This window comes from Cetorhinus maximus, chromosome 8 (assembly GCF_964194155.1).
Source record: "Cetorhinus maximus chromosome 8, sCetMax3.hap1.1, whole genome shotgun sequence".
NCBI lineage: Eukaryota > Metazoa > Chordata > Chondrichthyes > Lamniformes > Cetorhinidae > Cetorhinus > Cetorhinus maximus.
In genome coordinates this window covers 20,830,270-20,844,525 of record NC_135886.1, presented here as the reverse complement: position 1 = coordinate 20,844,525, position 14,256 = coordinate 20,830,270, and the positions used below count along the sequence as shown (strand labels likewise).

The 14,256-nt window shown below is 46.2% G+C and overlaps 1 protein-coding gene and 1 long non-coding RNA gene across 7 annotated transcripts in view; one reads left to right on the top strand and one right to left on the bottom strand.

Moving 5' to 3' along the window:
- The window catches only part of LOC144683508 (uncharacterized), an 86,464-nt gene extending 77,841 nt beyond the window's left edge, over positions 1-8,623 (top strand). The window contains exons 2-3 of the long non-coding RNA XR_013577274.1: positions 6,646-6,813; positions 8,552-8,623. This is a non-coding gene — a long non-coding RNA (uncharacterized LOC144683508). The remainder of the gene's footprint in view (positions 1-6,645; positions 6,814-8,551) is intronic.
- Positions 1-14,256, bottom strand: part of LOC144683506 (complement decay-accelerating factor transmembrane isoform-like) — a 51,373-nt gene that overhangs the window by 5,615 nt on the left and 31,502 nt on the right. For 3 of the 6 annotated variants that reach the window (XM_078546574.1, XM_078546578.1, XM_078546576.1), the window contains exons 6-8: positions 9,728-9,868; positions 8,542-8,682; positions 6,660-6,806 (exon numbers count right to left, since the gene is read on the bottom strand). In XM_078546574.1, the coding sequence (XP_078402700.1) occupies positions 6,660-6,806; positions 8,542-8,682; positions 9,728-9,868 (429 nt within the window). Of the gene's footprint in view, positions 1-387; positions 558-6,659; positions 6,814-8,541; positions 8,683-9,727; positions 9,869-14,256 lie in introns of all 6 variants that reach the window. The other 3 variants (XR_013577273.1, XM_078546575.1, XM_078546579.1) reach the window with 3 other exon arrangements.

Genomic DNA, 14,256 nt, shown 5'->3' with positions numbered 1-14,256 from the left:
TCATTCCTGAGATTAACGCTTTATTCCAGATTGGGGAGAGGCAGTGGCATAGTGGTATTGTCAGTGGACTAGTATTCCACAAATGCAAGGTAATGCTCTGGGGACCCAGGCTTGAATCCCACCACAGCAGATGGTGAAGTTTGAATTCAATAAAAATCTAGAATTAAAAAGTCTGATGATGACCGTGAAACCAATGCTGATTGTTGTAAAAACCCATCTGGTTCACTAATATCCTTTAGTGGCAAAAGAAAGAAATATAAAGTGCTATCTTTTATCTCTATAACTTAAACTCTACTCCTTCTTAAACCCCAGTACACAAACACACACACATACATAAGACACACAAAACATGGAGTTTAAGGGTGAGATAAAACAGTTCAATAACACCAATCTGGAATTCAGGATTAGATGGGTTGACTTTGATAGCTTTCTTCCAAATTTCTCGCAGGCTGACATGAGGTGGTCCCCCAGCACTTGCAGTCTGTGGTTTTCTGGTTGAAATTAGCTTTTAATGTCTCTACCGGTGATTTTTTCCCCTTTTCCCCCTGACAGGGGTCCTTCAAAGAAAGCAGCATACAACGATGTGAGGAATAGCTAGCTAGCTGCTGTGGCAGGATTACTGGAGTGTTACAAAACACAGGGGAGAGAGGTTTCAGGTCTTCTACCTTTTCAGGCTAGGAGCTGATCTACTGCACTATCCTCACACAGAGCCTGGCCACTGGATCAAGAGCCAATCTAAACACTGTCGCTAGGCAGTTCCCTCTTAAACCAGGTCTCCGTTCCAGCTCTATTCTGTCCAACCTGGCACACGCAGTCCCATAACAGCAACATTGTAGATTTTCTTCTTCCTGCCCCATTGAACCACTTTTGAAATGCAGCCATGGTAGTTCTTAAAACCACAGTCCAAGGAAAAAATAAAAATATGTCCTTTACAAGTTTGGGGGTCTTTCTTCATGAATTTGTACAGGCTCTTCCAAAATTTGAGGTGGGAAGGAGTCCCCGAGGAGGTGGGGTGGGGGCGGGGCGGGGGGTGGGGGGAAGGAGTCAAGAGGGGTGAAGGAAGCAAGGGTGGCGAAAGAAATATGGCTGGAGGAAGGAGTAAGGAGGCAGGAGAAGTAAGCGTTGAGGAAGTAGTCGGGGAGGGGGGGGCCATGGAGTAAGGGGGGCCAAGGAGTAAGGGAGGGGAAAGGAGTAAGCGGGGGGAGCCAAGGAATAATGGAGGGGGGGCCAAGGAGTAAGGGGGGGCCAAGGAATAAGGTGAGGGCGGGCCAACGTGTAAGGTCGGGGGGGGCCAAGGAGTAAGGTGGGGGGGGCCAAGAGTAAGGTCGGGGGCACCAAGGAGTAAGGTGGGTAGGGGGGCCAAGGAGTAAGGTGGGGGGAGGTGGGCCAAGCAGTAAGGTGGGGGGGGCCAAGCAGTAATGCGGGGGGGAAAGAGTATGTGGGGGGAATGCCCAGGTGAACGTGAAGTAAGGGTGGAGAAAGAACGAAGGATGGAGGAAGAAGTCATGAGGAGTGGGCCATGGAGTGAGGAGTGGGCCATGGAGTAAGGGGGGACCAAGGAGTAAGGGGGAGGCCAAGGAGTAGGGAGGGGGGCTGCCAAGGTGTATGGTTAGGAGGGGGGGTGGGGTGCAAGGAGTAAGGTAGGGGGGAAAGAGTACGTGGTGGTGGGGGGGGGAATGCCCAGGTGAACGTGCAAGCGAGGGGTCTGGGCAGTCAATGGCTGCCTCCTGAGGAGCAAAATGAGGGTGGGCGTGGCAGGAGGGATTGGCAAGAATGAGTGTGGGCAGAGTGAATTGGTAGGGTGGGAGGGTGAGGATGCAACAGCATTGATGGAAGGAATGGCAAGAGAGGTGGTGGCGACTCGGTGGTGCACACGAACCCTGGGGGTTGGAAGTAGGAGGTCGGGGAGGTCAATGTGGATGGGGACGTGCGTTTCGAGAAGATAGGGAACATGCATGTTCACCTGGACATCCCCGAAAGAAAAGGGTTGTGGCCAGTAGGTGACGCTGGGGAGGTGGAAGGTGATGCCAGGAAGCTTGACAGGGATGGGGGAAAGGTCATGGGTGACTGGAGGAGGGGAAAGGACAGGGGAGCCAATGGAGAATGTTACACACGCCATGCCTGTAAATCCCAAAGTGAACGGAGACTCGTGGTGGGCAGGAACAGGTGCTCCATGGGAATGTGATCAGTGGGTGGGCCGAGATGCTGGTCAGAAAGGGAACCCCAGCAGGCAGCTCTGAAAATGCTCAGGACATTGGGATGAGTGTGATGGGGAAAGGATCCGTGTGCTTGGGAGAGTGCTCGCATGAGGCTTCAAAAGGCCCTGCCACACACACACTTCTCCCTCCACAATCACTCGTGGTCCGGCTGCATGCAGCTGAGCTGCTAGTGGGGGAGGGGGGAGTGAGCAGTGGGAGGACTTGTGAAGCCTGTAAATGAAGCTGAAAGACACCATTACACATTATTCAGCAAAAGTGAATATATTTTCAGATTAGAAAGTGACAGAATGTGTTCACCCTTGCAACCAACTGTGATCAGAATTTCTTAACTTTTCTAGGCCTACCACTTCTTCCCAGGTGCTGCCCTGACATCCGCAGCAGGGGTGCAGACAGTCTGTGCAATGGTTGGCCCTGTTTCCTCTGATGACTTCGGCATGGGTCCTCTGGAGAGCCGAGGGCTCCGGAATGCTTTGGCTGTCTTGCTCCTCCAACTCGTGTGCCACTCTGTTGAGGGCTTCCAACAGCTTTGCATGATGTTCCCCTGCCTTCTGCTGACTCTCTGTGATGGGTTGGAAGGCCGAATATAGAGGCTTGTCAGCTGACTCGGACCTCACAGATGCCTCTTCCCCAGCAGTGCTCAGAATGCTGGGGAGCTCGACTGAACCTGCCTCCTCTTGCTGCAGACACGTGTCTGTGCAGTGACCACCAGATTGTGAAGCCAAACCTGCTCCAGGTCAAGATCTCACCGAGATGTGTGTCTCTGCGCTGGTGGGGGGTGTGGGTAAGCGTTGAGACGGACCATTCAGACTACTTATTTCCAGCACTTGATAGGGGGAGGCGTCCTCTTGGCTGGAGGTGAGGACGTGGATGGAGCTGAGGGACTGGCTGCATGAGGGAGCCGCTCACTTGGCAGAGCTCCCTGTGAACCAAAGTAGAGATAATTAGTGCACGGCAGCAGAGTCAAAAACAGGAGAGAGAGCACTCACAGTTGCATTGGGAGAGGGATGATTTGGTACAGGATCCTCATGCCGCCGACCTCACCATCGCTGCAGGCATGGCCCACATCCTCACCAATCAGCACAATGGCACGCTTCTCAAAATGACTGAGGGGGCTAATGTGGGCCATTCCATTCTCGGTCTGAGACCTCTCCCTGCTGCTTTGAGCCAGCTTCTCCTGCATGAAACCAGATGGAGAGTGTGAGCAGGACACATGGCACTGTGTGGAATGTTTGTGTGGTGAGCGGAGCCATGGATGCGATGATGACACGAGCTCGAGAGTATGTGAACCTGATGGAGATGTGAGGGTGTGTGTGAGGGTTAGTCTTGAGTTGTGAGATCCCTGTGGATGTATGATGGGTTTGTGAGTGTGTGAGTTGAGAGTGATGAGAAGAGTGATTTACCCTGGTGGAATGGATGAGGCCATTCATCCTCTCATGGCACTCGGTGACTGTCCTTTTTTGCAAGGTATTGGTGCTGACCACTGCTGCCACTGCCTCCCATGCTGTATTGGTGACCATGCTTGCTGGCTTTCACCCAGAGAGGGGGTACAGGGCTTCACAGCGGGCCTCCACAGTGTTGAAAAGTCGCTTGAGGGACGCGTCACTGAATCAGGGGCTGCAGTCTTTTTGCCTTTTGGGGCCATGTCTTCTGTGCAGCAGTCCTGGGCTGGAGTCACTGAGAGGTGTGCACGCGGCTGCACTTTAAATATGGCGTCCCAGCGTGAGGAACCAGCGAGGTGACGTTGTGGTGGGCAAATCAGAGGTCCCCTACCATCAAAACGGCATGTTTCCCGGGATTGCATGATTAATGTGGCAGGACATGCTTCCCGTGATTGCATGATTAATGTGGCGGGACATGCTTCCCGTGATTGCATGATTAATGTGGCGGGACATGCTTCCCGTGATTGCATGATTAATGTGGCGGGACATGCTTCCCGGGATTGCACGATTAATGTGGCGGGACATGCTTCCCATGATTGCACGATTAATGTGGCGGGACATGCTTCCCGTGATTGCATGATTAATGTGGCGGGACATGCTTCCCGTGATTGCATGATTAATGTGGCGGGACATGCTTCCCGTGATTGCATGATTAATGTGGCGGGACATGCTTCCCGGGATTGCATGATTAATGTGGCGGGCCATGCTTCCCGTGATTGCATGATTAATGTGGCGGGACATGCTTCCCGGGATTGCATGATTAATGTGGCGGGACATGCTTTCCGGGATTGCATGATTAACGTGGCGGGACATGCTTTCCGGGATTGCATGATTAATGTGGCGGGACTGGGACAACACAGTGTGAAAAGCCGCCATTGCGGCTGGTGGGTAAAATGTCCTTTTTCCCACCTGCTACGGCACTTAGTGCAAATCTGGGGCAATTCCACCCATAGTATTTCATAGCATAGATAGAAACCTTTCAGCCCATCATGCCTGTGCCAACATTTTGACGAGCTGTACAATTAGTTGTAGTCCCCTGTACTTCCCCCAGAGTCCTGCAATTTTACTTGCCTTCCAAGCGTTTATCCAATTCTCTTTTAAAAGTTACTATTGAATCTGCTTCCACTATCCATCCAAGCCGTACATTTCACATCATAATAATCTATTGTATAAAATAAAATCTCACTTCTGGTTCTTTTGCTAATTTCTTTAAACCTGTCTCCTCTGCCCTATGGCCAGTGGAAGTAGTTTCTCCTTATTTACTCCATCAAAACCCTTCATTAATTTGAATGCTTCTATTAAGACTCCCATTAACCCCCTCTAGTCAAAGGAACATACAAACATACAATTAGGAGGAGGGGTAGGTCATTTGGTCCCACAAGCCTGCTCCATCATTCAATAACATCATGACTGATCTGATCATGGCCCCAACTCCACATTCCCACTTGCCCCCAATAACCTATGACTCCCATTGTTATTCAAGGATCTATCTACCACTACCTTAAAATAATTCATTGACCCTGCCTCCACCACGCTCTGGGGGAGAGAATTCCAAAGATTCACGACCTTCAGAGAAAAAGATCATCTCATCACTGTCTCAAATGGGTAACCCCCTTATTTTTAATCTATGTCCCCTATTTCTGGTCTCTCCCACAAGAGGAAACATCCTTTCTGCTTCCACCCTGTCAAGTCTCCTCAGGATCTTATATGTTTCAATAAGGTCACCTCTCATTCTTCTAAACACCAATGGATGCAGGCCCAGCCTGTCCAATGATTCCTCGTAAGATAAACCCCCACCCCACATATCAGTCAAGTGAACCTCTCTGAACTGCTTCTAACATATTTATACCCTTTCTTAAAGAAGGAAACCAAAACTGTATATAGTACTTCAGACGTGGTCTCAATAATGCCCTGTAGAACTGTAGAAAAATCCCCTTATTTTATATTCCATTCCCTTCACAATAAATGACAACATTCTATTTGCCTTCCGAGTAACTTGCTATACGTGCATACTAACTTTTTGTGATTCATGTAGCAGGACACCAATATCCTTCAGAACCTCAGAGTTCTGCAATCTCTCTCCATTTAAATAATACGCTGCTTTTCTATTCTTCCTGACATAGCGAACAAGTTTACATTTTCCCACATTATACTTCATCTGCAAATTTTGTGCCCACTCACTTAACCTATCTATATCCTTATGCCCTCTTCACAACTTACTTTCTTATCTAAGTTTGTATCATCCGCAAATTTAGCAACCATACATTTGGTCTCTTCGTCTAAGTCACTGATATAAATTGTAAATTGCTGAGGCTCCACCACTGATCTTTGTGGTACTCTGAAAATGACTCATTTGTCACTACTTTTTGTTTCCTGTTAGCTAACCAATCCTCTATCCATGCTAATGTGCCACCCCATACGCCATGAGCTCTCATTTTGCGATTTAGCCTTTGATGTGGCACCTTGTCAATGCCTTTTGGAAATCTACGTAAAGTACATCCACAGGTTCCCCTTTATCCACGTTTCTTGTTACTTCCCTCAACAAACTCCAATAAAGTAGTCAGACATGGGGTGGGATTTTCCAGGCCCGCAGCAGAAATTCCCACCCAAAGTCAACAGAACTTCTGCTGATCCATCAAATTTTCTGTTCCACAATTCCCACAGCGGGCAGGACTCGAAAATCCCATCCATGATTTCCAATTAGTGAAACTGAACCCCAGTTCCTCCAGTCTCCACATAACTGAAGTCCATCATCCCTGGTACCGTTCTCATACATCACCTCTGCACCCTCTCCAACACTTCGACATTCTTCCTAAAACGTGGCGCCCAGAAATGTGCACAATATAGCAGCTGACACCTAACCAGCACTTTGCAGTAGAGGACCAAAAGAAGCGAAAGACAAATAATTCATAGGTAAATACATAATTGCTGAAAATAATTCATACCTTTACTTATCAGACTTCCTTTGCTATGTTTCATTTTAAAAGACCTAGATACTCACAGTTAGGAACTGCCGAAAGTATTAAGCTTTCGTTGAGTCTATCTGTAGGAATTGGGGAGTTGTTCGGAGGTATTGTTTTATTTATTATTGTGTTTACAGTTGTGGTTGTAGAAAGATCTGTTTGCCTTTGTTCATATGTAGCAGTATCTGAAATGTAAAGCCACATGTACAAAGTATAAGAAACAATATAATCAACTTCTATTTTTCTTTCCCTTCCTCTCCCTTCCAGAAGGTGCTGACTCATTGTTAAGCTCAGCTTCACAGTAACCAGACATGCTCTGGTATCCGACATGCTTTTGTATTTGTTCTAGGGTGCTACATTTATTGTCCATCCCTAAATGTCTTCTTGAATCTGAGTGCCTTGCTAAACCATTTCAAATGAGATTAAGAATCAACCATGTAGCACAGGACAGAGTAACTGGTAGGCCAGGCCAGGTAGGCTTGGCAGGTTCTTCTTCCTGAAGGCTCAAACCAAAAAACAGGTCTGTAAATCTCAACTAGTTTCATTAAACACCCAACCCTCTGATCAGTGGCTAATGAAATATTAATTCATTCATGCAGACTTCCCTGTGAACAATAATGAACAGGTAATGATGAGAAAGGTTCGAAATATTCCAAAAAATTACTGTTATTAAATAATAGGTTTTAAAAAATCAAAATGGTTTCAAAGAAACGAGGATAATTTTGCTCTGGAAAACTACATGGTTGTCAGAGCCACCTTCTGGGCAAGACCTGGAACTGCAGTATCGCATATTATGGTGTGACAACGTGTAAACACAATTAACATTGAAAGACTCATATATACTTCTAACATAGGATTTTTGAACAGAATGATGACAGGACATAATGGATTTCAGTGGTATATATGGCGTGTATTACTTCCCTTTCCTGCCTCTCCGCTGCACCAATTAGTGCTGCATTTAGGGAAGTCAGGCCATTATTCCTGGAACATTACATTTTTTTTCCCCAATTTAAAATGTACAATCTGTTCAATTTTGAACACTTGTACCCTTGACTTATATTTTGAACTGGAAAGCTATCAATGATAAAATAAGTGACATTGGGTTTTCAGAAAACCAACCAAAGTATCGCTTCCTCAAACTATCTCAAAAGTAACACTCCTTTTAACCAAATCTCTCACCACACCCACCTCCCCCCACCCTTGGAAGAGGCTCTTCTCCTTGACAACTATTTTTCCCACATGTCCTGCATGCTTTACAATTTTCTGTTCACAGGGCACAATATTCCCCTCCTACTTTTTCAGTTCATCTTGACAATCTTTTCCTCTCCTCTTCCATTCCCGGTACTCCTCTTTCCATTCCCGGTACTCCTCTTTCCATTTTTCTCATTTCAAACAGGTGAATGTTTCATCTGTCAATCCTGTTCAGACAGACACTGGTGCCCTTCTATCCCCACCTCAATAATAACTTGCATATTGCACCTTTAACATATTGAAAAATCCCAAGGTGATTCCCAAAAGCATTATGAGACACAACATGATACCATGTCAGGAGATACTGGGACAGCTTGGTGAAAGGCTCTCGGAATATCTTGAAGAAGAGAGAGGCAGTGAACAGGACAGATTTAGGGAATGAATTCTTCAGTTTGGGGCCTGGACGGCTGAAGGCACAGCCACAAATGGTGGAACGTAGGAAATCAGGGATGCACAAGAAGCCAGAATTCGAGGAACACAGAATTCTCAGAGTTAGAAGGCAGGATGAGGTTACAGAGGTAGAGTAGGGCAAAACCAAACAGGGATTTGAACACAAGGAAACTTGAGTAGTTGCTGGACTGGGAGCCAACATAGCTCAGCGAATACAACAATGGGAGGTCGGAACATTCGTAAACTGCCCTATATATTCAAATGGTTGACATCCAATACCCAAGCTAAGAAGTGATGAAAGCAAATGGTTCCTGTCTCCACCATCTGTAGTAATATCGCTTATCTCAGGTGTTGTTTCACGTGTTGTTGTATCTGCGATGGTAGAAGGGGGTGAAACCTGTTCTTCATGGTCAGGAAGAGCTGAAACACAAAGTCACACAATTGCTCTTATTAGGCTATTCATACAATGAGTGATTATAATGAAAGTCTGTGCAGAGCAAACACTTAGGGGAAGAAATTTAACTCGTGCTAGTTCCTTCATTTAAATGGGTGACACAATGTGAAGATATCCTCCCAAAGCCTGATCAAAACTGGGTCTCACACTTCAGCTGCATCAAACCAGCAAGCTGTAGGCCCCATGGCGGAGTTTGGGCGATGGGTGGGAGGCAATAGTGATGGTGCCAAGTGAAGTGGAGCAGTCCTGGTCCACAGCATTTTTGTGGAAACATTCCTGCTCCTCTGGACTCCACAGAAGTTACACTATAAACACATTTCCTCCCTTGTTGTGAGCAATCTCCACTGATCCCTTTAAGGACACTGGCATTTGTGTAAATAACAGGAACTAGCTATTGGCAAATGAACACATCGTGATGCAGTCAGTTTTCAAGTTCACTCACCTGCAGAAGGAATAATATTACACCGATAATGAGATAGATAACAGAATAGGAATAGAGGAATTTTACCGACCATTCAATCCATTTAATTTACAGTCTTCAGTCCCTGTTGCTGGTCCCAATCTGACCATTCATCTGTTCTTGCCCTAAGTAAATGTCCTCTCTAACCCTTTTCTACGCTGATTGTAAGCTTTCATATTTTAGATCATTTTCATTGGTGTGGCTCAATTCACCAGTGTCTTCAAAGCTATTTTCAACAGTCTTACTATTTGTGTAATGCTCAGTAACATTTTGTGACAGAAAATGCTAATCCATCAATTATTTTTAAAGCACAGGACCTCTGTTTGCATAGTAAAACATTGCATTCAAATTTCTTCTGGATTGAAATTATTAAGCAAATTTATGAGGCAATAAATACTCCAAGCACCTCAGCACATGTAATAATAAAGGCTGGGGCTATACAACTCTCCAATTCATGCTTCAACTGTGCCTGTAGGTCAGCGAATACAACAATGGGAGACTGGAACATGCGTAAACTGCACCTATACATTCAAATAGTTGACATCTAATACCCAAACTAGGAAGTGATGAAAGCAAATGGTTCCTGTCTCCACCATCTGTGGTAATATCGCTTATCTCAGGTGTTGTTTCACGTATTGTTGTAGCTGCGATGGTAGAAGGAGGTGAAAGCTGTTCTTCATGGTCGGGAAGGGCTGAAACACAAAGTCACACAATTGCTCTGATTAGGCTATTCATACAATGAATGATTATAATGACAATCTGTGCAGAGCAAACATTTGGGGGAAGTAACTTAACTCGTGCTAGTTCCTTCATTTAAATGGGTGACACAATGTGAAGATGTCCCCCAAAGCCTGATCAAAACTGGGTCTCACAGTTCAGCTGCGTCAAACCAGCAAGCTGTAGGCCCCATGGGGGAGTTTGGGCGATGGGTGGGAGGCAATAGTGATGGTGCCAAGTGAAATGGAGCACCATCTGATGTAAGGTACCAGATTAACATAAGACAACACACATGCCTTAAACCACTGGCCCAATTTCCTTTATGATACTGCAGCAGAGACAATTTTCACTGTCTAGAACAAGACAGCATATCCTTAAAATTAGAGTCAGGCTCTTCAAGGGTAATGTCAGAAAATACTTCTTCACAAAAAAGGGATTGGAAATCTGGAACTGTCTCCCCAAAAAAGCTGTTGAGGCTAGGTCAACTGAACATTTCTAAATTAAGACTGATAGCTTTTTTTTTGTTAGGTAAGCATATGAAAAGTTATGGAACCAAGATGGATAGATGGATTTAAGATTCAGATCAGCCATGGTCTAATTGAATGTCAAAACACGCTCAAGGGGCTGAATGGCCTCCTTATAGTTCTAAGGACTGAGAAAGGGAAATTTTCTTGTGTCCATGCCCAAGCGGACTAGATCATCTGGGCACAGGGAATATCAGAAGATCAACCAGGCTGGAATCTACACTTATAAAGGAATCCCGGTGATTTTCCTCACCTAATTCAGGTGATTGCTATTCCAGCAAGCTTGAATCTGGATGGAAACTAAATGTGGTATACTGAACAACTTACAATGTATATTGTTAATAAGGATCACCCACTTTGAACATCAAATAAAATTACCAAAATGAAAATTATGCATTCAGTCTAGTCTATTGAGCATTTAGATTGGCAAAAAAGGTAAAAGAGTCTCCAGTCACCCCCCCCCACCCCCCCCCCCCCCCCCCCCCCCCCAAACCAACTAAGCAGAAAGGAAAATGTGGAACAAAGGTGGAAAAATCAAACAGCTCCTAACCACTGCTGGCAAACCTGGGACTAAATTGGCTATCTTCCTATTGCTCTTGCAGTTAAATACCATACAACTTGCTAACCTTGACGATACATGAAAGGGCTTTAGCATATGGAATTTATATAAATACAGTCATAGCATCCTGGCTGTACTTTTAAGGATGGAAAATAATTATCATAGACCACATACAATGAAATAATGCCATGTTAGGGTAAAATGAACACTCCCTGAGACATCTGTGGGTAATTTTTCTTGAAATAGAAATAAGTTCCACTTGTTGGAAACATGTAAGGACATTTTTAGTGCAATGAACACCACATATAATTCACAGAATTTAACTTAAACTCGACGAGAGGTCTTTCATCATGTTAACACGACATGGATGTGCCAGGCTGCATTTTTAAGCCCCAATAGAGGCAGATGAGCATGGAATTTGATGTCACAAGCTGGCATGCCATTGGCTCGCGGCTCGTGGCTGCCCACGAGCGGTGGGTAGCCAATTAAGGCTTGAAAGGCCTATAAAGTCCTACTGTCTGAGACCGACAGTCAGTCACTGAGATTCCCCCCCACTCCACCACCCTCGAAGGAATCAGGGACTGGGCCAGCTGTGTGAAGGTGACCTCCCAGCAGCATACTGGAAGGCCAGTGCTCCAGACATGATGTGAGGCCCTCCCCACTTGCCTGGCTCTAGGGGCTTTGGTGGCCTAGTTGCCAGGGGCATTTGTTATTTTTAAGTTTAAAAAGTTGAAGAGAGGGCTCCTCCGTCTTGAGGTGCCCTCTCGCTCATTCACCTGATAAGGTAGCCTGTAGCTCTTTTCATGCTGCAGGGCCTGCTCTTTGTCCTCCCAGCTTCAAGAGCCTGCCTGCTGTCCTTAATTGGACGACAAGCCCGTCCTTTTGCCATTAATTGGCCAATTCAGAGAAAATCAGTCTGGGTGAAAATGGGACTCTGACATTGAGGTTTCGAACCACTGCTGGAGAGCTGCTCAGGAGCAACCTGTGGGTGTTACTCTGCAAAATAGTGTTTAAAAGGCAAATGCAGAGAAATAGGTTTATGCTGACAAATTATTATGGGCAGGGTTTTCAGGCCCCAGCACAAGCGGACATCTTTGCAGGGGGGGATGGGGAAATTTGGAGAGCCGTTAAAAGTCAATGGCTCTCCAAATTTTCCTATCCTACCCACGGCGATGCCAGTATCGGGGCCGGAAAATTCTGCCTTATTAATACACTCTTGTGGGACAGAACTTTCTGCCTGTCGGGCGGGCGGATTGGGAGCGGGCGCGGATCCGATTGGCACCCCCAACCGGGTCCGCGCCGCCATTTTACATGGGTGGGCCAATTAAGGCCTGCCCAGTGTGACGCGCACCCGGAAGCATTATGTACTCCCTGTGCGGACGGGGTGGGGGCTGCCCGAGTCGGGAGTGTGCTCTTCCGCACATGGGTGTGAAGGAGCGCAGGAATCTCCCTGAGGCACAGAGGTGAGGTTAGTTTTAAGTCCAAAAAGTTTAATTAAGTGCCGAGAAAATTTTTATGACATGTCCCCTCATGTGAACCTGTCATGTGAGCTGGGACATGTGCATCCATTTCAATTAAAATCTTTGACAAAATTTAATATCATGCATGAAACCTCACCCCGCCCGTGGATGAGGTTCCATGAAAAATGCAAAGGCCGCCTGGGTTCTTCGCCTGCCCGCCAACCTTAAGGTTGGATGGACAGCTCCGTTAGTTATTTTAATTGAGTGTTAAATGGCTTTAATAGGACTTTGACAGTGCGTCGGGCGCGCAGCCAACTTGGGTGCGCGCCCGCCGAACTGAAAGTCTGAATGACGCACTGTGACGTCGGGACACGCGCCCGATATCACCCTGAGTCATTTTACGCCTCGGCAAGCGGGCCCCGCCCCCGCTCACCGAGCCAAAGATTCAGCTCGTGGAACCAATTTTAAAAACTTCCTTAGAAAAGTAATCTTTTTTGTTGCCATGCCGAGAGTATTTCAACCACATTATCGGCCTCCCTTGCTGCCTGGTAGAAAACCTATACTCTTCCAAATGCCAGGGGTTGTCAAAGCTGAAAACATACTAGATACCAGTGAAATCAGTGACACCTACAGAAAGATTTGCTCCTATGTGATTTTATAATTTCCCTTTACTTGTCAGGTCCAGCAAATTTAAACATGTAGATATTCACTCAAGGGTATTTCGGAAGTGGGGCAGCCAGTTTAATTGATCTCTGGTTGAGCAAACAGAAAAAATGGCACATTTATAGTCTGTGTTCATTTCCCTCTATCTCTCTGGACTTTGGTTGAAGACAACACTGGGCTTTACACTTTCTTAAAGCCACTACATCTCTTTAGAGCCCAGAAATTCATCAGAGTGCTGAAACAGCTGCACCCCAGAGAAGACGTTGCTTGATTGACAATTGGCTGTCTGATCAATCCTGTCAATTGCACAATGTTTATTTACACAAGAGAAAGATGTTACAAGTGCTTGCAGTTTCTGTTATTGGTACTTTAACGGGTCTGCATGTGGTGTAGGTACACTGTGGGTGTAGCTACACTACATGGACTGCAGCGGTTCAAGAAGGCAGCTCACAACCACCTTCTCAAGGGCAACTAGGGATCGGCAATAAATGCTGGCCCAGCCAGCGAAGCCCACATCCCGTGAATGAATAAAAAAAAATTGGGCTGCAGTAAAAGGAGTTTTTTCCAAGTGGAAAATTATGAATTATGACATTTTTAAAAGCTTTTTTAACACATCCTATTGTCACTATAGGGTTCATTGGTCTAAACAGAGTGTACAGTTGGTGATTGAGTATGGGTGTGGGCTATGGGGCTTGGCAGGGAGAGCATGGAGATGCGTGGAGGGGCTTAGTTTGGATTGAATGCATGGGAAAGACCTTCTGAATTTATCTTTCAAAAAGTTCCCTCATTCAGACTATGGTTCATGACACCTCTGAGGTGCCATGAGCCATGAATCCTTTGAGAGCTGTCCCGACTCCACGAAAATTGCAGAGGAGTAGGGCCTGCCTATCTCTGCAATGGGGCCAGACAGGTCATGAATGCAACGTGCAGGCCTGTGACCCCAGCAGCCTGCACCCTTAACCAGAAACCCCGAGAATGGAGTTGGGGATCCCGAAATTGAGTTCCAGCCTGCATTTTCATCCATCTACAGAGTCTCCCCAACTCCATGAAAATCCAGCACACTAGGGAGCTCACGAATCTGGGACTCCAGGCCCCATTCCTGGGCTGTCTGATTTTTCAGAGTACCTTTAAAGGATGCAGACTGGTTCCTGTCTGAA